The sequence below is a fragment of the Peromyscus maniculatus genome, chromosome 7, assembly GCF_049852395.1.
Source record: "Peromyscus maniculatus bairdii isolate BWxNUB_F1_BW_parent chromosome 7, HU_Pman_BW_mat_3.1, whole genome shotgun sequence".
Lineage (NCBI taxonomy): Eukaryota > Metazoa > Chordata > Mammalia > Rodentia > Cricetidae > Peromyscus > Peromyscus maniculatus.
This window is the reverse complement of record NC_134858.1, coordinates 52,480,848-52,506,538: the sequence shown is the minus strand read 5'-3', so window position 1 is coordinate 52,506,538 and position 25,691 is coordinate 52,480,848. Positions and strand designations below refer to the sequence as shown.

The 25,691-nt window shown below is 51.0% G+C and overlaps 1 protein-coding gene across 11 annotated transcripts in view; it reads right to left on the bottom strand.

The window, feature by feature from the left end:
• The window catches only part of Tmem266 (transmembrane protein 266), a 118,278-nt gene that overhangs the window by 16,033 nt on the left and 76,554 nt on the right, over positions 1 to 25,691 (bottom strand). For 7 of the 11 annotated variants that reach the window (XM_042280972.2, XM_042280973.2, XM_006971563.4 and 4 more), the window contains exons 4-8: positions 22,944 to 23,098; positions 20,522 to 20,595; positions 7,098 to 7,154; positions 5,964 to 6,102; positions 2,943 to 3,058 (exon numbers count right to left, since the gene is read on the bottom strand). In XM_042280972.2, coding sequence (XP_042136906.1) covers positions 2,943 to 3,058; positions 5,964 to 6,102; positions 7,098 to 7,154; positions 20,522 to 20,595; positions 22,944 to 23,098 — 541 coding nt within the window. Of the gene's footprint in view, positions 1 to 2,942; positions 3,059 to 5,963; positions 6,103 to 7,097; positions 7,155 to 20,521; positions 20,596 to 22,943; positions 23,099 to 24,376; positions 24,739 to 25,691 lie in introns of all 11 variants that reach the window. The other 4 variants (XM_076576322.1, XM_076576320.1, XM_076576321.1 and 1 more) reach the window with 2 other exon arrangements.

Below are 25,691 nucleotides of genomic sequence, written 5' to 3'. Positions count from 1 at the left end.
GAGACAGGAAAGAGAGACCGTCACAGAGAGGAGCCCGGGGAGACAGGAGTGCTGAGATGAGCCTCGGACCCTGGAACGGGATGTAGTTGGAATGATGTATCAGTACTGGTTCGTTCATTGTAACTAATACAAGACAGCAGAATGGCTGACTCTGTCTAGGGCCTGGGGGAAATCTGTAAACCTAAAACGGCTCAAAAACAGCTTTAAAAAGAGAACTAAAACGCATGAAACCAGGGCAAATGTTTCTGTAAGTTTATGCAAAGGAGAGAGCAAGGTGGACTCCCCACTGAAACTGGAACTGGCTGCCCTGAGGGGTGGGGACGTGAAGCTGGGAGGGTCTTTAAGTTCAAGGTCAGTGAAATCCCCATCTCCAAAAAGCAATCAGTCAGTCAGTCAATAACCAATCAAATACACCAGAAACCTGTGTGTTTCCCCACATGTACACATCAGTTTCTTGTGTGAGGCACATATGAATTCCACCTGGAAAAGGCTCCTATTAAATACGTTCTAGGAACTCGAGCCGTGGCCAAGACTAAAATGATGGTCTGGGACAGGGCTAGGTGGACAGCAGGTTGGAGATTCTGGAAACACTGTCTACATTATTGAGGAGTCTGGGCCAGTGCCTGCAAGGGGGGCTGCTCTTCAGGGGTATCAATCAGGCTGCCCCATGCCTGACTTCCTGTGCAATGTTCTTTCGGGTTTTTGTTGTTGTTTTGGTTTTTTTGAGACAGGGTCTCACTAGGTAGCTCAGGATGAGAACTCACTACTTAGACCAAGCTGACTTTGAGCTCTCAATCCTCCTGCCTCTGCTCTGGGTGCTAGTACAGGCACACACCACACACACCACCGGCTCTGAGCGATGTTTTCACTGAGCCCGAATAGAAACCACAGGATAAGGAATGGCCCCCAACAAGGGGGGCTGGGAAAGAAGAGCACCTAGATCTGTCCCTGACTCTAAGAGGGGGTGCCCTGGGCAATTGACTACTCAGACTTATTACTAAAGCAGGTATATGCGGGAGCGAGCAGGCAGTCTGAGGGAGCCCCCGTTAGTCAGCATGTAAATCTCATAACCACCCTTTGGGGATTGTCTTACCACCTCCATTTTTCAGGTTAACAAAACCAAGGTTCTATCAGCGTCCAAAGCCACAAGGTCACTAAGCAACAGGGCTGGCTTGGAACTAAGTCTGTCCCTAATGGCCATTCTCGATCACCTCACACCCCGCCTAACATCCACAGCCAACACACCCCCTTCAGGGCATCTGTTGTGTGGCTGTCTCAAACTTGGGCCCACACTGCCGTGCACTGCTGTCCCTGGCCTCTGGGGAGTGGGCTCCAGCTTTAAAGGGCAGTGGCCTTTAAACCCACTCTGTCTGGAGAAGCTGAGCCCTGATTCCACCAGGCCACCTCCCCACCGTCCCCCTGGGCCCACGGGGACCCCAGTGGTCTGTCCCACGCTGCAGTCTTAGCTAAGATGACAGGCTTCAGGTGCTTTTTAAATTCAAACAGTTCATTTCTGTTCATCTCGTTCCAGATGTCATTCCCTAGCAAGGACCTTCTTTATTTATTGCTCTTTCCTGTACGACTCCGAGGGAGTTCCCTCCCTGGGACCCCGAGGAAAGAGCCTACATGTGGGGAGTGACTCGAACCTGTGTGGCACAGGGCACAGGCTATGCTGTGACTTTTCCATTAGAGTTTCCTCCTGGCCATGAAGCACATATGTGACTGATGGCCGCTTGTGGTAGGGCTGTGCTCTCTGTTGGGCATCTGTGAATTCAGGAGGGGGCATGCAGCTCTATGGTGATTCTCTCAAGTTGCCCACAGCAGCGGTATTTTCCTGTTGTGCAGGGGACCAAGAGCTCTCGGATCCACTTCCAGCTAGTTTTTGGGTCACACTTCCAGCTGTCCTTTCTCACTTTCCCAGACTCCCAGCCTAAACCCAGTGTGTTGCTATTACCCTGGCTTTCTAGCCCCACCTGTCCTCTCCTACCCACCCCCCCAGAAGCAACCAGAAAGATCCATGGAAAATTAACATTTCCACAGAGCCACTTTCTTTCTTCCCAGATGCCTTGATCAGCCCAGAGCCCCTCCAATCCCACCTCTACCCTCCTGCTGCCTTTCCTAGCTCACAAGGCGCATGGCCTCTGAAGCCCAGCTCAGTCCCCAGTCTCACGCTGGAAACTGGGCCTCCTGCCTGCTCTCCCAGATGGCTTTGTTCAGGCCAGCTCCTCTGCCAACCTCCCACACACGCACCACGGCCTACAGGGTCCCTGTGAGGCACGCATGGCACCAGACTGCCTCTGCATAAGCTTTGGCCACCACATGCGGTTACCCAAAGCTCCCATGAGGAGGGAACTGGCCTGTATCCCATTTGGAAAGGAGTTCCTGGTGCCTAGCTCAAGTGCAGCATAGAGCAGGCCCCTGATGGCCAGGCTGGGCACACTGGTGAGAGAATGTGCGAGAGCGGAGAGTCACTTAGGGACCACACCACTGTCTCCAGAGGAGAATCCCATATGGACTGCCATGGTCCAAGGGGCCCCCCCGGACAATGTGCTGAGGGATGGGTCCACAATGGCTCTTCCAGTCCCTCAAGAACACTTTGTAAGAACGAAAAGGCCATGTTTCTGGAGTACAGAAAAAGAATTGGCTCATGGGCAGACATCCCAAGGGAATGATTTGAAGACACTGCATGCACAGTCCTGTGGGGATATTTCCAAGGGTCGACATGTGGTGACATTCCACAGCTTCCCACACTCATCTGCTGAGGAGTCAAAAGAAACCCTGAACACACATTCACTGAGATCTGCAGTGAATGGAGCCTGGGCTGGGGCCGGGGCACACACAACCTGAAGCTGAGTGATACACAGCCCCTAGGCTCTGGCATCCTGGCATTCCAGGGTCCTCAGCAAGGCCTGGACAGAGATGGGTAGATCTGAAAATGTTACCCCTTGCTCCTGACAGATTTGCGTCAGTCTCTCCAGCTGCTCCTCTTGGATGGCCTTGGCCTTCTCGTACTGCTGGGTAACCATCTCCACCTCCAATTTGACTGGCAGGACGTAGGCTGGAAGACAGAAGGAGCCATGTGAAGAGCTGGCCAGCAGCTGGACTTGGGCTGGGGAGAGGCAAGCCCAGCATTCAGCCAGCAGCAGCTTCAAAGCCCAGACTTAATTTGTGGGGTGGGGGTGGGGCTGGTGCCCAAAGCATCCAGAAAGTACACAGGGGCCACAACCTGAACTCAGTTTTTTCTTTTCCATAGTGGCAGAGCCCTGGATTTTTGGTGTAACTTCTAAGAAGAATGACTATATTCTAGCTTCTGTTATAGTTACAGGTGGCCATAAGACAAAGTCTGGCAGAGTTGGGAACCTCAGATCCTGCAGGCATAGGGTATAACTGAAATGCAGCCTTTTTGGTTTCTGGAGATAATCCAACAATAAAGGCTAGTTCTGATGTAGGCAGAAGGTAGACAGACAGACAGACAGACAGACACCAGTTAGTTGGAGGGTCTCCTTTTGCCTGGTTCCTTCTCCCTCTGTCCTTCCTGGCTATGGTGAGGGTTGTGGTTAGCACTGGTACAGCCATCTTGGGCCATGAGGTGACTCTGAGAAGTAGGTTATGTGCAGCGCAGCCACAAAGTAGAAAGTATATTCAGTACACTGAGTAGAGAGCAAGGGCCATGTCACTACCTACAGGTGGTGAGTGACACCTGCCACTCTCTGCAGGCTTCCGTAAGAGAGAAGTAAGCTTGTGCTCTGTGTAAGTCAGTGAAATTCTGGGTCTCTGTCACAGGTTATCCTACTATGATGCACAGTGAGATGCCGAGGAGAAAGCCAGGGCTCTGAGTGTAGGGTCTCCATGACTTCCCAGCTAACAGTAGCACCACAAGCTCTGCCCTTGGGGGGGGGGGCTTTGGGCTTAGCAGGATCCACAGGAGCCTCAGAATCAACTCCAGATCTTGACCTCGACCTCTGCACTTTACCCATTAGGGGCTCACACCTTTCAAAGCCCAGCCCTTTCCAGTTTTTCAGAACGTACTATATTCCAGACCTCTCCAACCCCATCCCTGAGAAGGATAGAATGAGCACCTACAGCCTCCCACCTCCAAGCTGTCCCTAACTGCCGTTGCCTGGGCTGTTGCAGAGACCAGTTCATGCCCAAGGTGAGAACAAAAATTAGCAAGTGTGAACAGAGGAGAAGATAGTTCAAAAGGGGCTTTCAGCCTCCACTAGTGAGGGGTGTGCGGCCATCGACAGCTAGCAGGATCTAGAGGCACTGTTTCTGCCCTGAGGGGAGCAGATGTTCTCACAGACAGAACCAAGAACAGGACCTGAGCAGGAGGGATGGATCAAACAGCCAAAAAAGCACTGAGGTGGTGTGTGTGTGTGTGTGTGTGTGTGTGTGTGTGTGTGTGTGTGTGTGTGTCCATGTCTTGACCTTCAGTCATGGTTCTGAGCACCATTCACACTGTGACCTTTACTCTCCTTTGACTTAGTTTCCCCATCTGTCAAATAAGGAGAGTATGTTGGATGAGCTCTTCAAGCCATCCCAGCCTTCCTAAGTTGAGTAGATCTCCCACATTCCAGCTCAATGAAGATGCTGTATTGTAGTGACAGACACAGCCAAGCCTGGAAAAGAACCATGGTCCTCCTTTCATAGGTGGGGAGGGTGAGAGGCTGTCCTTTCACAGAAGACCCAGGACGTCCTCCTGCCTGCCTTACACCTGTCAAGCATTACCACTGCAGCCAAAACTCGGGGCTGGAAAGAAACTTAACAGCTGTCACAGTGGTTCTAGACTGTGTTCCGATAGTCCTTTGCGGTGCCTCTCAGGATGAGGAGAGGTCATGCGGGTCCTTGGGAATCACTGGGCAGCTCCTGCACCACCTCTTTGCAGAGGAAGTAAACCAGCCTGGTAGCTCTGTGGGCCTCCCTGCAATGTTCTTTGTCTCTGAGGACCACCTTTGGGAGCCCAGGGACTTGGGTCTTCCTGCATTTCCCCAAGATGACACTGGAGGTCGTCCCTGTGTCATTGCCCTCTTTACCATGTCCCAGTTGTATGACACTATTCTCCAGGGTTGAGGTCCAGTCTTATGTGAAGGTTGGCCTTGCAGGAACACAATACATCGTGTTGATGGGTGATACCGTTCTGTATGTGTGAATATGCGTTGCTCTGATTGGTTGATAAATAAAGCTGTTTGGCCAATGGTGAGGCAGAATAAGGTTAGGTGGGACATTCTAACTAGAGAGAGAGAGGAAGGGAAAAGAGAGAACAGAGGAGACACTGCCAGCTGCCTCCATGAGAAAGAAGATGTAAAGGTACTGGTAATCCTCAAATCAAGTGGCAAGGTATAGATTTACAGAAATGGGTTAATTTAAGATGTAAGAACTAATGAGAAGCCTGATCCATTAGGCCAAATCATCTGTAAATAATATAGGCCTCTGTGTGTTTATTTGGGTCCAAGCAGGTGTGGGACCGCAGGGGCTGAAGGAGCCAGGCAGGACCAGGAAAACTTCGGCTATATCATGTATCAGAGCTGTGTGTGGCAGCCCACACCTTTAATCCCAGCACTTAATTGGGAGGCAGAGACAAGTGGATCTCTGTGAGTTCAAGGCCAGCCTGGTCTACATAGCAAGTTCCAGGCCAGCCAAGGCTACTTAGTGAGACTGTCTCAAAACAAAACAAAACAAAACAAAACAGAAAACAACCAAACAAACAAAAGACAAAAATCCCCAAATAAATAGTTGCATGGGAATGGGGAGCAGGGTACTCATGTGTAAGTGTGACACATGATGTGACACATGGCTGTGGGTGGGTTCAGAATACCGTGCTGAAGAGGCAGGCCAGGCTTGGCTTTCTCCATGCTGTGGGTCACACCCTCCACTCCACACCAACTGTACCACTCCGAATCTTCCTTTCTCAAGTGACAGCTACAGCCTCTGCCTCCTCACTGACCCCCTCTCAGGCTACTTACCATCAATGACCCTCTTCACTCGCCAGATTCGGAACATGATGATGAGGCTGATGGCATCCCAGGGGCTTCTGGGTCCATTAGCCACAGTGGATGCCACCATCGGGGCCAAGGACAAGATGATCACAGCCCCATCAAACACCTGAGGAAGAAGAGTACTTTGGTGTTCCTGACCAGGCTGTGTGGCAGGCTGGAGAGCAGCCAGGAAGGCCACTACTGAAGGCCATGTTCTCCAGGTAGCTGCCATCTCACTCCCTCTGAGGGGCCCTCTTCCTCCAAGACACGATCAAGCAGTCTTCGTACTTCTCATGACCTCAGCCATCCTCTAGCTCTAAGTTTGGACAACCTGAGGCCTGCATCCCATGTCCTAGACCCTGGGCAGAGATTGAAGTGACTCCCTCACTGACAGGATGGGAGCTGATGGCCATAGGGGCCTCTTTATCTGTGGGTGGCAAGAATTCAGGGCCAGTGTGTCACCTCTCACAAGTGCAGTCTTTAACACTGCAAGAGGACAGAACAAGGAGAGGAGAGGTGTAGTCTACATGATTAAGCCTTGGGCACTGGCTTTCTCTCTGCTTGCCCCAGCCAGGCCTCTTGTGGGCCTCTCCGAGGCCAGGCCCTCTGTGTAGGCTCCCAGGTTTTGCCTCAAAGAGGCTAGAACACAGACATAGAGGAAAAGGAGGAAAATGTAGCTGTCACTGAATACCTACACCTAACCTGGCCTTGGCCTATTGCAAAAGTCACTGGCAGCCGCTGGACCTCTGGCACTACATGTAGGGACCTCCCCACACACCCCAGCCCCCATCTCCCTGAAACAGTGTGGACACCCAGGCTAAGAAGAGAGGTCACAGTTTCTCAGAGCCACCACTGGGTAATTCTAGAGTAGATTTATTTGTTATCGGATACATCTCTCAGGCTTTTCAGATGGATTCAACTTTAACTGTGTATGTTTTGTGAATCTCAAGGGAAGTTTCAAAGAAAATCATTTTGGAAAATGTCTGGATTTGCCCCCTCCAAGCCTCCACTTCCTCCCATTCCACCCAAGTGGCACCCCCGTGGTCAGATGCATGCTGGACAGAGCTCCAGATGAGGCAACATTCCGAGCTTCTAGGATCTGGGGATAGAAAATAGTCATACCTCTATTTTGTTTTCGATGTAATCCCAGATCCCCAGCACCACGATCCGTAGAACAGTCTGAGGACAAGTGTCAGAAAGAGAGAGAGAGACAGAGACAGAGAGACAGACAGAGACAGAGAGACAGACAGACAGAGAGACAGAGAAAAAGACAGAGAGAGACAGAGAGACAGAGAGAGATTATTGTTCTCTTAGCAAAGAAGGTTCCAGAGCTCAGATCTGGGGCTCTGTTGTCTCCATGCTCAATAATAACAAGCTAAGGTCTTCACAATCCCCTGTTCAGTCCTCAGTCGACACCCTCCTTATCCTCACTCCAAGAGCCCAGTTCCAGTACAGTGGTGGCCCTGTCCTTTGTGGTCCCCTCTGTCCTCAGTCCTTAGGCTCAGCTCTCCACCTATCTGTGTGCTATCCCCTGGGGATCCCTATACCAGACTCATGCAAAGTCCTTCAGCACTCAAAGCACATACAGGATACACTCCAAACCCCTCAGAATGGATGGTACCCAAGACCCTGCCTCCCTCTTCAGCATCATCTCTTGCCACTCCCGCCATGACAAAACCACTCATAAATTTGCAGACTCTCTCCTATTACCTGTCACTGCGTCATGGCAAAGGGTGAGAGCTGATTCTCTCCAGATCTCTCTGTCCTGCACTAAGTCTTCAGCATGGCCACATAGCTAAAGATGACATCTCCCAGCTTTCCTCGTGCTTGGGAGGGGCCATGTGACTAAGTTCTGGCCAATGTCTGATGAGGAGAAGCACCATGTATAATTTGGGGGCTGTGTCCTTGAATAGACCTAGCTCTGCTCACTTTTCCTTCCTCTTTCTTCTAGAATGTGGGCGTGTAGGCATGGTGGTGCCTTCTTCAGTGAAGAGGGGATAGGGAGAGAGGTGGAAGCCTGCTGGGTCCTCACCAGCTCCAAGCCCACATATCTGTCTCAACTCCTTACTCAACAAAACCTGTTCCTCCAGCCTTAACTACAGGAGTAGGAAGAGTTCTGGACGGGAGCGGGAGTGTTCCAAGATCTCTTAAAGTCACACACAATAATGGCTGACTGTGTCTTTGAGAAATCTCTTCTTTGGGCATCACTTTTCTCTTATGCTGCAGAAGTGGGTTAGATGACCGTTTCAGACATTGATGAGAATAACACCTGCCATCTAGGCTCTGCCACTGAGAGCCAGATGCTGCCCTCCCATGTCAGTCTCGGGAGATTGAAGAAGCTGCCCAAGGTCCTAAGCAACTGAGGGAGGCTGCTATGTGGAGCGGAGGTTTCTTTGTCTACAGGGCGTCTTCAAGCTGAGTAGAAATACCACATGCTTTCCTGGCTTCTTTTCTTGCTGCCTGTTCCCCACACACTGCCTGACTTGAAACTTGGTACTTTCCTCTTTTGAATGTTACATCCATCTTCAACTTCTGGGGCTTCCCTGGCAAAAAGGCCCAGACCGGGAGGAAGGAAATGACCTAAGCTGAATATGATCAATGGGATGGCTGCTCTTGCCACTGTTCCTCATTTTTAAGGACCGACCGCTGTGAAACATGGCACACGGAGTTGACCTTTTCAGTGCACACCTGAAAAATTAAATATGCATGCGTGTGGTAATCACCACCAGGCCCTTAACACAACAGTCAGTGGAGATCTGCACCATTCCACAACAACGCCATGCTCCCGGCCCCTGACCACCTCCAATCCATCTTCTGCGTCTATGATCCCACTCCTCAGGAGCCTCGCTCGGGAAAAACTGTTACACTTTTTCAAAAGCAAAGCTGGGGACGTGGTGGTGCATGCCTCTAATGCCAGCTTTTGGAAAGTTGAGGCAGGTGGATCTCTGAATTTGAGGCCAGCTTTCTCTACATAGAAAGTTACAGGCCAACCAGGGCTACATAATGAGACCCTGGATCAAAATCACATAAGGCTGGTCTTAGATGAGAAGTCTATAGAATGTAGGTTAAGGATGCGGGGAAGGGTGTGGCCAGGCATGAGTGAGAGGCAGGGGAGGAGAGGGCAGCAGACAGGCCGGTGTCCCAGGAAGGAAGTGGGTGTGGGCATCTAGCTTTGCTGACCACTGTGGTGTCAGGGAAGCAGGAGGAGCAGTTTGTGTATGACCCCCTGCCTGACCTCTTTGGTGGTCCCTTTGTGCACCTGACCTCCAGCTCTGGGAGACTTGCTTTCCTAGGCCAGCAGACACGGTGCCAAAGACATCTGTGAGAGGAAGAGCTCAGGGCACACTTTGGCAAGCAATGGCCTCGACTCAGCTGCTTCCAGTTGGGGTCAAAGCCAAAGTGAAAATCCAGCTCCACAACATCCCACCTGCTGGCTCAGGCCCCACAGCATCCTTCCCTCTGCAAATATCTGTGCTGAAAAGTAGTGTACATGGACCAAAGGACCTGCCCCATCACCCCCAAAACCTAGTACATCCTACATCCTACATCTCTGAAGATATGCTTCTCAATATGCAGGGACCCTGCCCCAGCAACATGGTGTGTGTGTGTGTGTGTGTGTGTGTGTGTGTGTGTGTGTGTGTGTGTGTGTGTGTGTGTGTGTGTGTATGTTTAAAACACCAGATTCCTGGGCTCCCAGGGAGACCCAGGACACTAGTCTGTGTTCGAGGGCCAGACTATGCTTTATCAACAGGGCTGAGGCAAAGCTCCAGTGCAGAGCTCTGGGAGAAGGTGCACTTTCCAGCCTAGAATGCTTCTTTCCCACAGTGGCTCAGATCAGCAAGGCAGGGAAGAATCTTGCCACACCTCAAAGAGGATCCATTTGGTATTTATTATAAACCAAGCTCCTGCTCCATAGGATGGATGGGTGCAGGCACTGAGGTTCAGGGGGCAGGTAAATCTTCCGGTGCCTAGGCCTGCCTCCTGCCTCACCTTTTCTCCATCAAGCCTGGCTCAGGAATCCGGAGGGAGGAAATGCTGCTTTGTGTAGGGGCTGAAAGGGAAGTGTGGAGACCTCAGCTTTGCATCTGGTCCAATGACAGAAGGCCTCTTGCCCCCGTTTGTGGTTTGAGGCCCTCCCCTTGGGAACAGTTTGAAGATCATAGTGGATAGAGGAAGACATACCTGCTAGAATTACATCAGCTTTGGGCAGTTTTAAGAGGTGCTCCTCCTGGCTCAATGCTTCCTGAGCAGAGTTGGGTAACACCCCAGTCCCCAGGCCATGGCCTGCCTCAGCCTGGTGGGGGTTGGAAGTGAGTGGTCCCTGGGTCCCTGAGCTGGAGATGATCCTGGGGGCGGGGAGCAGATCTTGGACAAATTTTCCTTGGGGTTAAATGAGAGCAGTGGGAGGAAGCCCTGAATCAGAGTCCAAATACACAGCGATTAAAAGGAATGTGGGTGTGGTGGCTGTCACCTTGACCACAGCTGGAATGAACTAAACCCAAGCAGCTGAGCACACCTGTGAGGGATTTCTCTTTATTGGGTCATTTGAGGTGGGAAGACCCACCCTAAATCTGGGCCACACCTTTTGGTGGCAACCCATATAAAAGGGCATGGAAGAAGGATGCTTTTGCTTTTTGCCTGCTTGCCCTTGCTCTCACTGGCAAGTTCATCTGTCCTGATGCTGCCATTCCTTCCTTCTATTAGAGTCTACTTCTTTAGGATTCCAACATGTACTGAAGACTGTCTGAGACATTCAGCCTTGGGAACTGAACAACTATTGGATTCTCGGACTTTCCATTGGGGACAGCCATTGTTGGATTAGCCAGACTACAGCCTGTAAGCAACTCTAATAAATCCTCTCTCCCCTCTCTCTCCTTTCCCTGCTCCACTCTCCCCTCCCCACCGGTGTGTGTGTGTGTGTGTGTGTGTGTGTGTGTGTGTGTGTGTGTGTTCACCTTATCCATATTGTCCTTCTAGAGAACCCTGACTAATACAGTGGGAGACCCTGCAGAAGAAGAAACTTAATCAGTCTTGAGCTTTCTTAAAGTAGAGTTCTAGGGCTGGAGAAATGACTTCATGATTAAGTGCACGTACTGTCCTTCCACAGGAACTGAGTTAGGTCCTCAGCACCCACACTGGGCAGCTCATAACTACCTGTTGATTGGACATTGGCTGCCCTCTTCTGGCCTCCATGGGCACTACACTCAGGTGCACAAACCCAAACTCAGAGACAGACACATAAAAGATCCAGGAGGATCTTTGTGAGTTCGAGGCCAGCCTGGTCTACAGAGTGAGATCCAGGAAAGGTGCAAAGCTACACAGAGAAATTCTGTCTCTAAAAACCAAAAAAAAAAAAAATCACTCCCTGTAGCTAATTCCATCTAGATCCCTGGAGATAGGGCTGGTGACCTGAGAGACTGCCTTCTCCCAGGGTCCAAAGAGTGCATCCAACCAGACATAGCAGCTGATATGATCCAACCAGACATAGCAGCTGATACCTGCAGCAGCCCTGAGCTCTCAGGCAAGTTGACCTCATTGTCTCTCCTCATACTGGTGCATGATTCCTGGCTATTTTAAAGGGGTGTGTTCAAGGCCTACAGGGGAAAGCAAGGGGCAGCAGGCATGTGATTGTGTGTCTGCCAATTGCAGTGCATGGAGCAGTGTCCCAGACCTTGCTGAGCAGAGAACAGGCAAGGCTTTAGAGTTCCAGAACTTCCTCTCAGTATAGAAACATTTTCAAGTCTAAAAATTAAAATAAATGATCCCGCCGGGCGGTGGTGGCGCACGCCTTTAATCCCAGCACTCGGGAGGCAGAGGCAGGCGGATCTCTGTGAGTTCGAGGCCAGCCTGGGCTACCAAGTGAGCTCCAGGAAAGGCGCAAAGCTACACAGAGAAACCCTGTCTTGAAAAACCAAAAAAAAAAAAAATAAATGATCCCTTATGGACCACACGTGTCCATGGAGCCGCTGACTCAACAAAGGCATCTCTAGTGAACCTGGTGCAACTTGTCTCCAGCCCCTGGTGCCAAAGTAAAAACGGTCCCCGGGGTTACCAAGGAGCCCCTGGTGCCAAAGTAAAACGGTCCTGGGGTTACCAAGGAGCCCCTGGTGCCAAAGTAAGATGGTCCCGGGGTTACCAATGAGCCCTGATGCCAAAGTTAATCATTCCCGGGGTTACCAAGGAGCCCCTGATGCCAAAGCCCCAGAGTGTCTTGTTTGGCTCGGGTTTACAGGCAGTTTGTGGCACTAGCAATTACCCTGCTGGAAAAGCACTGTTTCTAGGGCAACCCCCTTCTTCCCTTTCCACCCCCGCACCCCCGGACTTCCCTTCCATCTCCCTGGCTACATTTTCCCAGCTACATTTGAAGGTTTCTACATCCTCTGCCCACACCAAAATCGTCTCCCTGGCTGTTGCCCCTCTCCAGTTCCCTGCACCCTTGCCTTTACCCACCTCCTGTTCCCTGAAGCCCCAAGCTCTATGTCTGCAGCCTGATTACCTGTCCCAGAACAGCAAAGGGACATCGCTGTCCCCTCACCGACTGAGCCAGACCCCCGGAGACCTCTGCTTCCTACCCCTGTGCCCATACCCTTCCTGCCCGCCCTCTCTCCATCCATTCCCTGTTCCTTTAACTCTCCCTTCTGACGACTGCCTTTCTGGCTCAGAGTCCTAGTCCCTCTCAGCTGAATCACGCTCCTAACTGCTCTGCAAATCGCTGTCCTGACAACCTCCAACCCTGACCATGTCCCCAGAGCTTCATCATGACCCCTTTGCCTAGAGCCTCAGCAGCTCCCACTTGCTCTAAGGGGTATGGATCTCTCCAAGCCTGGACCCTCACCCTCGCCTGCTCTCCAGACACCAGTTCTAGCTAAAATCCCTGACTTAAATGTGTCATCTCGTATCATAAAGGCTGATGTTTCACATGTGTACATCTGGGCTCTGTGAACGGAATAAACAGAACAGCAGGAATCATCCAGCTCCTGATAGCCTGACAAATATTCATTAAATCAGTAATTTCAGATAAAGAAGTTTCCTAGTGAATCATAAAATATTCCTCAACTCAGAATCTGTTTTCTTTCTTTTTTTTTTTATAATTTATTTTTATTTTACTTTCATGAATGATTTGCCTGCATGTATGTCTGTGTGGGGGTGTCAGAAGCCCTAGAACTGGAGTTACAGACAGTTGTGAGCTGCCATGTGGGTGCTGGGAATTGAACCTCGGTCCTCTGGAAAAGCATTCAGTGCTCTTAACTACTGAGTCATTTCTCCAGCTCCAGACTCTGTTTTTTATTTTAGTGTTCCTGGTGTTGATCTCCTTATGAGGCATTCCTTTATTTTGCTTTCAAATGCTTTGGGATATTAAAAACCACTCGAGGAAACAGCCGTGGATCCAGTTCCTCTCTAAGTCAGCACCCCGAAAGGATGGCATAGTTGGAGCTCTGGTTATTAGCTGGCTGTCATGGCGTGAGTTGCTGGATGCTCCTGGACAGATACCAACACTGCACTGTTCTCAGAGAAGAGGACATCAAAACTGGGTTTTTCCTTTTGAAATAAAGATGATGAGAAGGATAGGGGGACCGGTGGTGGTGGCACACGCCTTGAATCCCAGCACTTGGGAGGCAGAGGCAGGTGGATCCCTGTGAGTTCGAGGCCAGCCTGGTCTATGGAGTGAGTTCCAGGATAACCAGGGCTACACAAAGAAACCCTGTCTCAACACAGCCCTCCTCAAAAAGAAAAAAAGAACACACAATAGGGAATAGCTTAGTAAAACGCTTGCCATACAATCATGAGAACCTGAGTTCAGTTCTCAGAAGCCAGGCACAGCCATAGCATTTGTAAGCTCAGTGCTGGCGAGGTGGAGCCAAGCAGACTCTGGGGTTCCCTGTGCAGCCAGGCTAGGTGGTAACAGCCAGGGAGAGGCCCTGTCTTAAGAAAGCAAGGCAGACAGCTTATAAAGAAAGACTGTCATGAGGTTGTCCTCTAGCACCTCTGTGGGCACACCAATGTGTACACACACACAACTATGCACTTGCACACACGTATATGTGCATACACATGCATACATGTGCAAAAAGATAATATTTCTCAAAGAATAAAGAGGTTTCTAAGATGTCAATAAAATAGAGTAAGTGTGTTGATACACATCATTTAGATGAGTACATAAAACCAGGCAAGCATGCTCCGTGTTAGCCAGGCCATTTCTATTTGGCTTTTATACTTAGAATACACTGAGACATGTACTTAATTCACCTAAAAAATTGCCCGGCAAGGCAATGGAGTCCAAACAACTTCTGTCTCTCCAGGAATCATCCCACAGAAGAAAAAAAAAATACAGGGAAATGTCCGCTCTCGCAGCTACAGCTACAAGGCTTCTTCCCTTTGTGAGAAGGGAGCCGATGCAGAAATAGTAAGTGATTCGTCAGTGTGACAGAAGGCAAAACCCAGTGCGGGAAGGGAGGGAAGCCGTGGGGATACTGGCCAGCTCAGCCGTCTGGAGTGCATGGGGCAAGGTCAGGGGCGGGGGCTGGTTTTCAAGATTGCAAAGAACAGTTGTTTAGCAGGTCCCTCGCGTGAGCCAACCAGGACATGGGTTCGTGTCTCCTGTGGGGAACCCACACCAAGGCAGAAGGGAGAAGGGCCACTGGACATGGATGAAGTTAACAGTGGTTATCTGTGGTTGGTGAGGCTATAAAGACACGTTTGTTTGCTTACTTGGGCATGCTGATTTTTTTTTTATCTGATACATAGGTAAAATCATTCTTATAAACAGTAAACCAATTCTTTTCTACATCAGCTGCTCAGATGAAGTCTCTGAGATGGCCTGGGTATAAATGAGGCACAAGCAGTTATCAAGGCTGTCTGCTCTATGGCTTCCCAGGCCCTTCTCAACCTAACCCTGATGGCTGAATGTCAGGTCCTGTTTGCTTCCAAGGCCAGGTCAGCAAGGGTGCTCTCCTAGGAGAATGCTGTGTAGTTAGAACATTCCAGATCTGGGTTTGTTTCTAGCCTCAGAGATGGAAGGGGACATCCACTGTTGTATCCACAGCCCAAGCATAGCACTGTTGTGATTCCTGGTCCAGAAACCTGGTAGGTGGCCATCTACATGGTCTTGCAGACTTCTGCTGATTGTGAGCTAGGCAGTGAACAGCAGACAGAACCTTCCAGCTTGCTTAGAACAATTATCTTTACATTTGACCTGCCAGTTCCACAAGGTCATTGTCAAGGTCATGGCAAATCAAAAAGTGGAAAGGAGGTTTTGAGGAGTAATGTTTCAGGAACAAGTTTAATTGATTCACTCCTTTAGAGATCAAGGCCACATGCCCAGCCCTCTGCCAGGAGATAAAGGGGGGCAGCAGAACAGAATTAAGTCTTCCATTCCCTGTCTCTGTGCCCAAGAGATGAGATAACCTAGTGCAGGGCATAGCATGAAGTGGGAGGCAGGATGGAACTTTTCTAGAAATCTCTAGAATCAAGCCCTTGGGAGCCTGCAGCTCAGGACCTGAGAGCTGTTCACGGCATCTCCAATGATGCAGCTGGCTGAACCTTCCAGTTGGATGTGGTGTCCGCTCTGCATGGGCATGTCAGCAGAAGTGAATGATGGCTCCCATGGCTAGAGGGCGCAGGTCTAGAGCCTGGTTCCCTCACACCACTGTGGAACACAGAGGGGGTAACAGAAGACAGTCTCTCCCCTAGAGTCTGCAGCGGGCTCACCTCGGGTCAGGTCAGGAAGGGCCATTTTGGGCCAATTTCCCGATGTTGGTGCTCATGAAACAATACTCAGAGAGGGGCAGCGACTTGTCTAAGATCACACAGCATCTTAGTGGGTGAACTTACTCCCTCCAACAGACATGGAGAGCAAGCAAACTCACCCTTCATCCTTTGGAGAAAAGAGCACAGTACCACACACTCCTCATTTCCTATCTGATGACTGAGCGCCAAGGAGCCTCCTGAGACAAGGCATAGGCAGAAGAGGGATCCCTTGAGGACCCCAAATCACCATCTGGCTGCTGACGTAGAGAGAGAGGTGTGTGGTCCAGTTTGCTTTGGCAATGGACTTCCCATGACAGATGGCCAGGCCTGGGCTCCCTCCCGAGTCAGTGCCGCCCTGGGACAGCTCTGTGAAGCCTCGGGCCGAAGGGGGCTCCTAAGGTTGACATCCAAAGACACCTGGCTGGGACTGGTAAAACGGCTTAGCAGCCGACGGCCCTTTCCACATGCCTGACCTCAGTTCGTGCCCTGAGACCCACATGTCGGGGAGAACTGACCCAGAGGCTCACACACCCTCTCCCTCCTCCCCGGAATGACCACGTAAATTCTATAAAGGAGACCCTTGGCTCAGCGGATGACTGATGTGCTCCACCCACATGATGGACTATTACTCGGACATAAAAAGGAATGGAGTCCCGACTCACGCTGCAGCATGGACCGATCCTGAACACATGCTCAGTGACAGAAGCCAGACACAGACGGCCACGCCGTGCGTGATCTCGGTTACAGGAAGCATAAGGAATACTAACATTCATGGAGACAAGGTGTAGATTTGGGTTGGCAAGAGCTATGTAAAGGGGATGCGGGAGTGACTGCTGATGGGTGCGGGGTCTCTTTTGGGGGTCAAGTTGCTTTGGAGCTAGCTGGAGGTACCAGTTGCGTATTGTGTATGTACTAAATGCCACCCCTCAGCACCCAAGTAAAAGCCTAGTGTGGTATCTTTCTCATAGGACTGGGGAGGCAAACCCCAGAGGACTCCTGGGGTTCTACTAGCCAGCCTAGACTAGTTGAATTGGTGAGTTCCAGGTTCAGTAGGTGACCCTGGTTTTTTTGTTTTGTTTGTTTGTTTTTAAATATGGTTGAGAGAGATTGAAAAAGGAATCCAGCAGAGACCTTTGGCCTCCATATTCACGTGTACACATGTGCAAATATGCTCACATACACAAGTACCACACACACACACACACACACACACACACACACACACACACACACACACACGGGGGGGGGGCACATCGAGGAAAGGAGAAAGCAGCTGCCGCCACCACTGCAGCCGCACCCCGAAGCCCGTCTACACGCCCGCTGTGTCTCTTCTTCCCGGGCAGGATCTCAGGAGGCCCCGAGAGCTTTGGCAACCTCAGGAAGAGGAGCAGTGGACTCTGCTTCTAAGTGGCCAGCTGGGCCTGGTCTCAGCCAAGGGCACGCTGTGCTTAGAAAACCCCATTTGCACAATTCTCATTTTGATTCCCAAGACTCCGCTTGTTCTTGGTGCACAAGGTCACGTGGGAACACGGTGACCCTGCATGACTAAGCACCACAGGGCCCCGGAAGCTGTGTGGGCACATTCTCCCCTTAGGCTCCTGTGGGGACTGTCCCCTAGTCTGCCTGAGGGCACCTACTCCTGCTATTTTAGAAGGTCCCAACTCACTGTTCAGCAGTGTGGCCCATTTGAACAGATGTCCTTGAACTGACCCCATGGCAGACTCTTACGTAGCTCTGCCCTCTGAGGCCTGCCCAGGACAAAGTGCCCCATCTTCCTGGGGCATTGAAGATAGGGCAGAGGACGGCTCACCCACCAGAGGCCTGTGTCTGACTTATCCTCGTGAACTCTGGACAGTTTTCTCCACCTCTCCAGGTCTCAGTTTTCCAAACTGTAACGTGGCCTGTCACCTTCCCTAAGGCCCGGTTGAAACTAGGGTGGAGCAATGCTCAGAAACAGGCCAAGGGCCCTGGGGTGGCCGCAGCCCTCGGCAGTCCACCTGTGTGGAACGCGCCTGAGTAAGGCGGTCCTCTCGCTAGCCAGAGAAGGTAAGCCATGACTTCTCAAGAGACCCCTGGCTCTCAGCTCACCCCTGAGTCTGTTCCAGAGAAAGAAGGGGCCAGAACTAAAGGAGGACACTGCTGTTCCTCCCAGATGAGGAGAGAGGGCTGGCTACCCCCGATTTGTGCTCAGAGGCCTTGCTTGGTTAGACCCCTTTTCTCTGCCTGGCCTTGGCCCTGATCTTTCCCCCAGATTCCTGATTTCTTCTCAACCTGCCAATGCCAGGCTCCTAGAAGGCAGTGACAAGAAAGACAGGTTAGATGCCCAGAGAGCTAGGTCCAGTCATCCAGTCACAACCGTCATATATATATAGTGTGTGTGTGTGCACGAACGTGCTTGTGTGTGTTTTGAGACAAGGTCTCGTGGATCCCTGGCTGTTCCTTGAACTTTCTCTGTAGCAGGAGATTACTCTGACCTTCAGTTCATTCTGCCTCTGCCTTCTGAGAGCTGGGATGACAGGCACTCACTACGACACCTGGCTTATGGAGTGCTGGAATTCGATCTCAGGATTCTGCATGCTAGGTCAGCTCTGTACCAACTAAGCTACATCCTGGCCCTATGTAGTGTTTCAAAAGGCCCACACTAGCATTCTGACAGGCAAATACGCAGGCCTGATACACTTCAGAGGGATCCTGGGCTCTCTGGATCTTTCTGTTAGAGGTACCCCAGTCATTCATTGCAAGGGCACAAATGACCCGTATTCACCAATGCTATGCTGTGGGGACATCTGAGAGCTTGTTGGCACCAAGGTTTTGATGCTTGGTTTTCATGCTCTGTGAGTCTATAGAAGCCCACCTTTGTTAGCCAGGATGCCTCAGCAGATCACTGTACACTGTACACAGCCTCATTCATGCTGGGCAGACTATATGGGAAGAGTTTTCTCCTCTGTGTTCATAGCCTAGCTCCATTCTACCCTCCCCACCTATGACAAGGTCCAAGGCCAGGGACTAGCCCTTCTCCTCATCCCCACAGGCTCTGCAGAGAAAGCCAAGTCTGTGGGACGCTCAGCCCCTTCTCCACTTTGTGGGGGTTGGCTGTCAGGCCTCTGAGACTTCTCTTCCCGCACACAGGAGCTTGTCTGTTTCAGGTGGTTTGTCTCTGGCAGGGACAGGAAGGGAATGCCAAATTAACGCTGGGCAATAAATTCTGCAAAAAGCCAATAAAACCAAAGCAGAGGGCTAGAGGGAAGAACCACAGCAACTGGTTAAACATTTTTGTTGGCAGTCACAGGCATGGGCACATTTTCCAAGGTTTGCATCAAGGAGACATCTGGCCCTGGCCCAGGGATTTGCAGGAGGGATCCTAGCAAGCGGAGATGAGGGGCCAGGCAGGGCTGGACCCTCTGGGGATCCCAGACCACTCGTCAGCCTCCTCCAAGCACCTGAGCACCATCAGTGGCCTCAGTTAGCTGGTTAGGAAGCTTCCTGGACAGTTCTATGAGCTACAGGAGTCAAGGTCTGGGGAAGACGGTGTTCTATCTACACTTGGAATGCCTGCTACCCTGCCCGGCCCCACCCAGACCCAGCATTCTGAACTAGAAGGCTAAGGCCTAGACCTCCTTTGAATTATAGGGAGATAGCAGAGCTATTGGCTGGACCAGAGAAGGCCCTGGGATTCAGCCTCTTGGGTCCTTTGGCCATAACATAAACTCTCTCATTCTACAGCCTCGCCCGCGCTCTCTCTCTTCTCCAGGCTCACTCCCTCCCTCTCAGCCTGTGCCGTGTTCTCTCCAGTGTACAAGCAGCCGCATGTGTGCACCCATGCCCGTGCATTCCCAGTAGGCTCTGTAACTTATTTGTGTTTATCTTCCATTGAAAGTTGCTACAGGGCTCTTTGTGGGCAGATGTGTACCTGTGGCGGAAGGTGAGGACAGCCAGGTAGAGTGGCCAGTGGCCAGCTGACCTAGTCAGTCCTTGGCTCTATTTGGAAGAAATGGTTCCACACAAAACTCTCTGCCCTTCACTGCCCACAGCCCTCCCATCCTTCTAGGAGGTCCTATCTGAAACAGCTGCAAGCCAGTATCCTCCAAGCACAGGCCACGGTATCACTGATGGCTTGAGGACCGCTCAGGAGACGTCACTCCCCATGGAAAAATCAAGGCCTGCCCTGGTGTCGAGGTTTGTCAAATGACCCAGGAGCCATGTGGGTCTGTTCTACTCCCACACTAGACCCAGGGACTAGGAGACATTTAGCTTTTCAGACATGGACTTCAGCCATCAACCCCAGCAATACCAGGAAACGTCTGTCTAAGGCACTTCAGAAGCATAGTCCTCTGTTACCCCAGGGACACCTGCCAGCTGGGACTCCACCCTTCTACAGGACCTGGTCAAGTCCACTGCCTCGGCCCTGAAGCAAGCAAATCCTAACTGCTTCTGCATTTGGTTTCCCTGGGCCTGGCCTCCTGTATACTCATCGCTGGCGACGCAACTTCTGCCCTTCAGCTACGTCATGCACTGTCTTACCTACACAAACCCATTACCCGGACCGCACTTGGCAACCCCTGCGCATGTTCTGGATTCTGAGCAGCGGTCACCTGCTTAGAGACAAATCTCTCCATCAGAGGTGGCCACCAGCCTGTGTGTCTGTGTCCGTAGACATTCCTTGTGCTGTATCGTATGGTGAAATTCAGCCTCAGGGACAGCGGGGGGCCTGACATTAGGGGATGTACAGTGAAATGAAACCCGGGTTTCCCGGGAATGAGTCACCCCAAGGAGACTTCAGGGCCCGAATCTTTACCTACCTCTGAGAAGAACACAGAGAGGATGACCAGACTGATCCAGTGAATGACACCAGCAAACTGGAATGCACTGGAAACTGCAATGAACACAGTGAGGCCAGGTTTAGGAGCAAAGAATTGAGTCCATCAGTCCAGGGGGCTTTGTGGCATGGAGGCGGACCTCTGGGGACCCCTGGGTGCTTGCAGACACCTTTGGATCTGTTAGAAACTGGGTCGGAGAGCAAGGGTAGCTACAACCAGTGGTTACGTGGAGGTGGTAGGAGCATGGTGACCCAAACGCTCTTCTGTTCTTTGGTTCCTCCTGTTCACTGCTATTGTCCTTTGTGTCATGGCCAGACCCAGGGGAGGAGGGGTCACGACCACAGCAAGGCTGTGGACCTGAGTGGGCAGCTTCCAGATCCACAGCACACCAGCCCCACAGCTCAGCGCACTTTGTGTGGGGCTCTGGGTAAGCCTCTGCCCTTCCATTCTGAACCTGCGGAACTGGAGACGGTGGTGACAGTGGCGTGCTCTGGAAAGATGGCTGGAGTGATGTCTGGCCCCGGGGAGCTGATGGGTAAAGGCAGCAGAGTCTGCCGGCTGGGACAACAAAAGTACCTTCCAGGTCCACAAGGGGAAGGCCAGCACTGATGGCTCCTTACTCTATCTCAGCTAGTCAGTCACTCTAAAGGACAGGACACCATAGACTCCAAACACTAGCGGGTCGCAGTTTAGGTACTAGGGAGGCTAGTCCAGGGCAATGGAGTCCAGGGCAATGGAGTCCAGGGCAATGGTGGGGTGACCTTGGTAGAAACAGGGAAAAATGGTCCCCAGAGGGAATCCTCTGGATGGATCAAGGGAACTTTGAGGGCAGGAGGAAGGGGTGTTGTAGCAAACAGGTCATGTTGACTCTCTCTCTAGAGGGCCTGTTTCAAGCTGTTCAGCTGACCCCTGGGGTCAAAGAAAGATATCTTCTTTGGGTAGGGCTGGAATTCCCAATGTTTTAGAATCTGTGAACTCTGGGAGTGGGTAAAAATGAGGTCTTCAAGCAAATCCAGGAGGAAGGTTGCAGTTCTGGGTTCCAGGAGGTTCCCTGGCTCAGGGCCAGTATGACCCTCGAAGGATGAGCCCTGGAGACACCATGAATTCCTCCTCATTCTGAGCCACATGAATACCAGTGGGAACCAAGAATCCAAGGCCTGTGTGACTCTGAAAAGACCTCAGATGATTCTGGAAACATAAAATCTCTCCCCATTATTTCTCAAATGAATTCCTGTGCCTTTTTTACGGTTTGCTTTAGAAGAGCAATAAATCTCGGATTGTGCGTTTTATGGAATTTAAGATGCCTTTTATGAGCTGCTATTGGATCTCCCACCAAAATCAATCTCCTGGATACTTAATTTTAAGCAAAATTCCAGTGTCGGCTGGGTTCTCAGTTCTACCCGATGCCTCATCACAACCGGAAAAGCTCAGGGCCTCAGTACAGCCCACCATAGGGAAAGAAGGGTTCCGTTATGGTCAGGTCTCATAAAACACAGACAGTCTGGATGCGAAGGGGGAAAGCCTACAGCATGGTTTAATTGAAGACAGGCTGAGTGTAAAACCAGTACTGGCCACTTAATGCTGGAAGATACTTTAATTGGAACCAAGGGGCCACCAGCTACATAAAACCCAACTAGGCTTAGCAGACAAAAGCAATTCTGTGCTCTCTCAGAGAGCAGACAAGGCGGGTGTGTCTTGGAGGGAGCCGTGACAACCCCTGAGCATTGAAGATCCAGTTAGGATTTGGGGCATTTTGAGAAAACAAAGAACAAAATGGGTTTTGGGGGGTGGCTGAGCCTTTGTCCCACAAACTTTAATTTGTCTGCTTTTTCTGTAAAACGGGGTCCTGTCCTACCCGTCCTGGGCACCACAGGGTTGCGGGCAGGGTTGAAGGTGTAGGTGTGGAAAAGCATGTCTAACGCTATCAGGGCACGTGTAGATGGTGCTGCCCGCTTCAGGCTGGTACCTACACCAGCCCTGCAGCTGCTGGCTAGTGACTACCAGTGATCAACTTCCCAAAACGGAACTGTTTATGCCAGAAAAAAAAATCTCACCCTGGAAAATTCCAAATGAGAACAATATAGAAAAAAAAAAAAAGATGCATACAGGGGTCCCCAACTTTTCCTTTTGTCTCATCAGTTTCTGATTATGGAACGCTGGGAAGGGGGCACTGAAGAGGCCACATTGGACAGGAGACGAAGCCACGTTGATAGTGACAGAGAAGCTGCCAAACGTGTCCCCTCCCCAGGGGCAACCCCCATGGGCTGTCGTGGGGCCAGCAGCTTGGCGGTGGCCCACACTGGGGGACGATCCCAGTCTGCAGGTTGGGGACCCCTGAGGGATGCAGATGCACAGTGAATATATTGACACATGTATTTGCATATGTATCTCTCTGGCTACTCACACTGGAGAAGCTTTATATCTATTAGAAGTTCCAGAGTCAGGAGAATCACCACCAATATTACACAGGCTACCAGGAAACTGTTGAGACCCGCACTGAGCAAAAATACCTGCCACAGGGCTGCTCTCTTCCCACAGCACGGCTTCAGCCAGTTAGACCTGCAGGGACAAAAGCGAGGAGAAGAGAGGCCCAGGGGCTGAGGGGAGAGACCTTGGCCACAGCCTTGCCTCAAATCAACCAGCCTGGCTCCCCCCCACCCCCCACCCCCAGTGTGGGGTGGCCTGGGCTCACCATGATGTTATTTCGTTCTGTAAGGCTGTGCTGGGGAGGGAAGGCAGGGCCTTGCGAAACTAAGCAAGCACGCCACCACTGAGCTACATCCGCAGCAGGGCTTCCTGAGAGACAGAGCTTACTCCAGAGGCCACTGCGTGAAGTCCCGAGAGTAAAACAATCTCATTAAGGGACGCAGCGGCTGCGTTTACAGGGTGGCTTTGGGAACTTACGGGAACTCTCTGGGATTCAGGCTTCTCAGCTCAGAAATGGGTGTGAACCTCACACCCACAGGGGAGTCAAACTTGCCCAGGGGGAGGGGGGGGCAAGAGCCACAGGACAAGCTGTTGTCACCACATTTCTGTGCCTCTCGGAACCCAGCCCACGTGCTGGCATTTGGGGAAATCTCTGTTTATACTCAGCAAATATGGTGAAGCACCCAGTGGATGGAATTCGACTTTTTCAGCTATAAACGAAAGTGTTGGATTGATTCCCTGCTTATCAGAACAGATTATCTGGACACTGGGTCTGCAGAGTGTTAATAGCTGTTACTTGACACACACACCCCCCCCACACACAAAATTCTATAATTGCGTAAGTTTGGGAAAATCTGGGTCCATTTTCAATGGTCATTTATTTGTGGGATATTCCAGTCCCTTTACTGTGCTCCACAAGAATGGCATCTGTGTTTACCAAACTGGTTAGGTCGGGGCTGCCTCTGGTCACAGAGCACCAGGTGCGACTCACACTCTGTGGATGGCTGTCTTTTAGGAGACATTTATAGGGGAGTGGAGGCCCCTGAGGATAGACTCTCCTGAGTAGGTCGGGAGTAGGCAGGAGGCCACAGGAGCTCAGAGCGGCTGAGCCTCTCAGGGTTCTAGATCCCCACCCCTGAGGAACACAAGAGGGCGCTGCACTCAAACCACACTGATTTGGTTGTTTATGACCTGTCCCTGCCTGCCCGGCTGTTTTTAGTAAGAATTATACACCCTAAACGGGCTGAGATAAGCCAGGGAAGTCTTTACTTTGGGGTCTACCCCATTGCCCTAGGATCATGTGCAAAGACAGCAGATCACTCTGGGACTCTACTTCCCCATTTAGAAAGTAAAGGATAATATTGTTAGCTTGTAGAGTTGTTGAAAGCTAAACGAAAGAATGTATCTGACCTGAAAACACGGTGTGGCTGAAATGACATCATGATGATGATGATGATGATGATGATGATGATGATACTGAGGGTGATGCTGTTGCTGATGGTGATGATGGTACTGATGGTCACGATAATAATATCTGATGGCCCAAATGCTTGACCATGCCCACATCCTTCCCATCCAGAGGGAGTCAGTCTGCTGCAGCCTGCTGCAGGGAGGACCAGTGTCCTCCTCTTGAATACTCAGGTGTCAATGGGCTGGGAAGGCAGCTCTGCTTTTTAGCACTCTCAGAAAAAATGATGTGGACACTGGTGACATCTTCCTCATAGTTTGTTCAGAGAAAGCTTGAACGCCAGAGGTGACAGTCTTGAAGAAACCTGCCAGGAAATGGGGCTTGCTGAAGTCTCTCTGGATATTTCTAATACCTATGGGAATGATTGATGGTCTCTATCCTTGGCTCAGTGGTGACGCAAAGACCAGACATGGTCCTCTCCAGACTCAGGAAGCAGGTTCCAGAAAGAGATGCTTGGAGACCTCAGCATGATGGAGGAAGCTAAGTAGGTCATTGTGGATGGGGGAAAATGACTGACATGAGTTCCTACAAAGGCCAAGAGTATGGAGTGAGAGAGGAGGAGACTGGCTAGGTCAGAAGCGAAGGCTTCTCTTTAAGAGGCAAATGGAAAGCAGGGCTAAAAGCCCAGTGGGAGCTAAATCACAAAGACCAACGATGGGGTCTGCATGGCCCCTTACAGGCGAAACTTAAAATGCACTGCACTGACCACACTTCTCATTTGTTGTTGTTGTTTGCAGGCTCCAGAGGTCAACCCAAAGAGCTCAGTAGATAAATTCTAGATAAATTCAAATTTCAGATAACAACAAACAACTTCCTAACACAAGTATATAAGTATATCCCAGATATTGCATAGAAGGCACCTACTAAACACACACACACACACACACACACACACACACACACACACACACACACACACACACGTCATTCAAACTTTACAGGGCCCTGTGTGTTGCTCTCTGCTAGGTCTGGTAAACTCAGAGCCTGAGTGAGAGTGACTGTAATATAGTCGGAGAAACGTACGGATGAAGAAAGAGGACCATCACAGTATTTGAAAAAGCAATACTCCCAGAAGCCCAAGGTTGATTTTCTCAGTTGTACTCCGAGAGAGAAAACAAAAGAGCCCTAGCAGCCAGGAGAAGTACTTTCTGAGTGATAAATAGCCTTTTCTCGAGGCTACACAACGCTGGGACACCTTGAGGAGCCAGAGAAATCTAGAGGAAAACCCCCGAGGCCAGCTGTCATCATGAGAGGCAG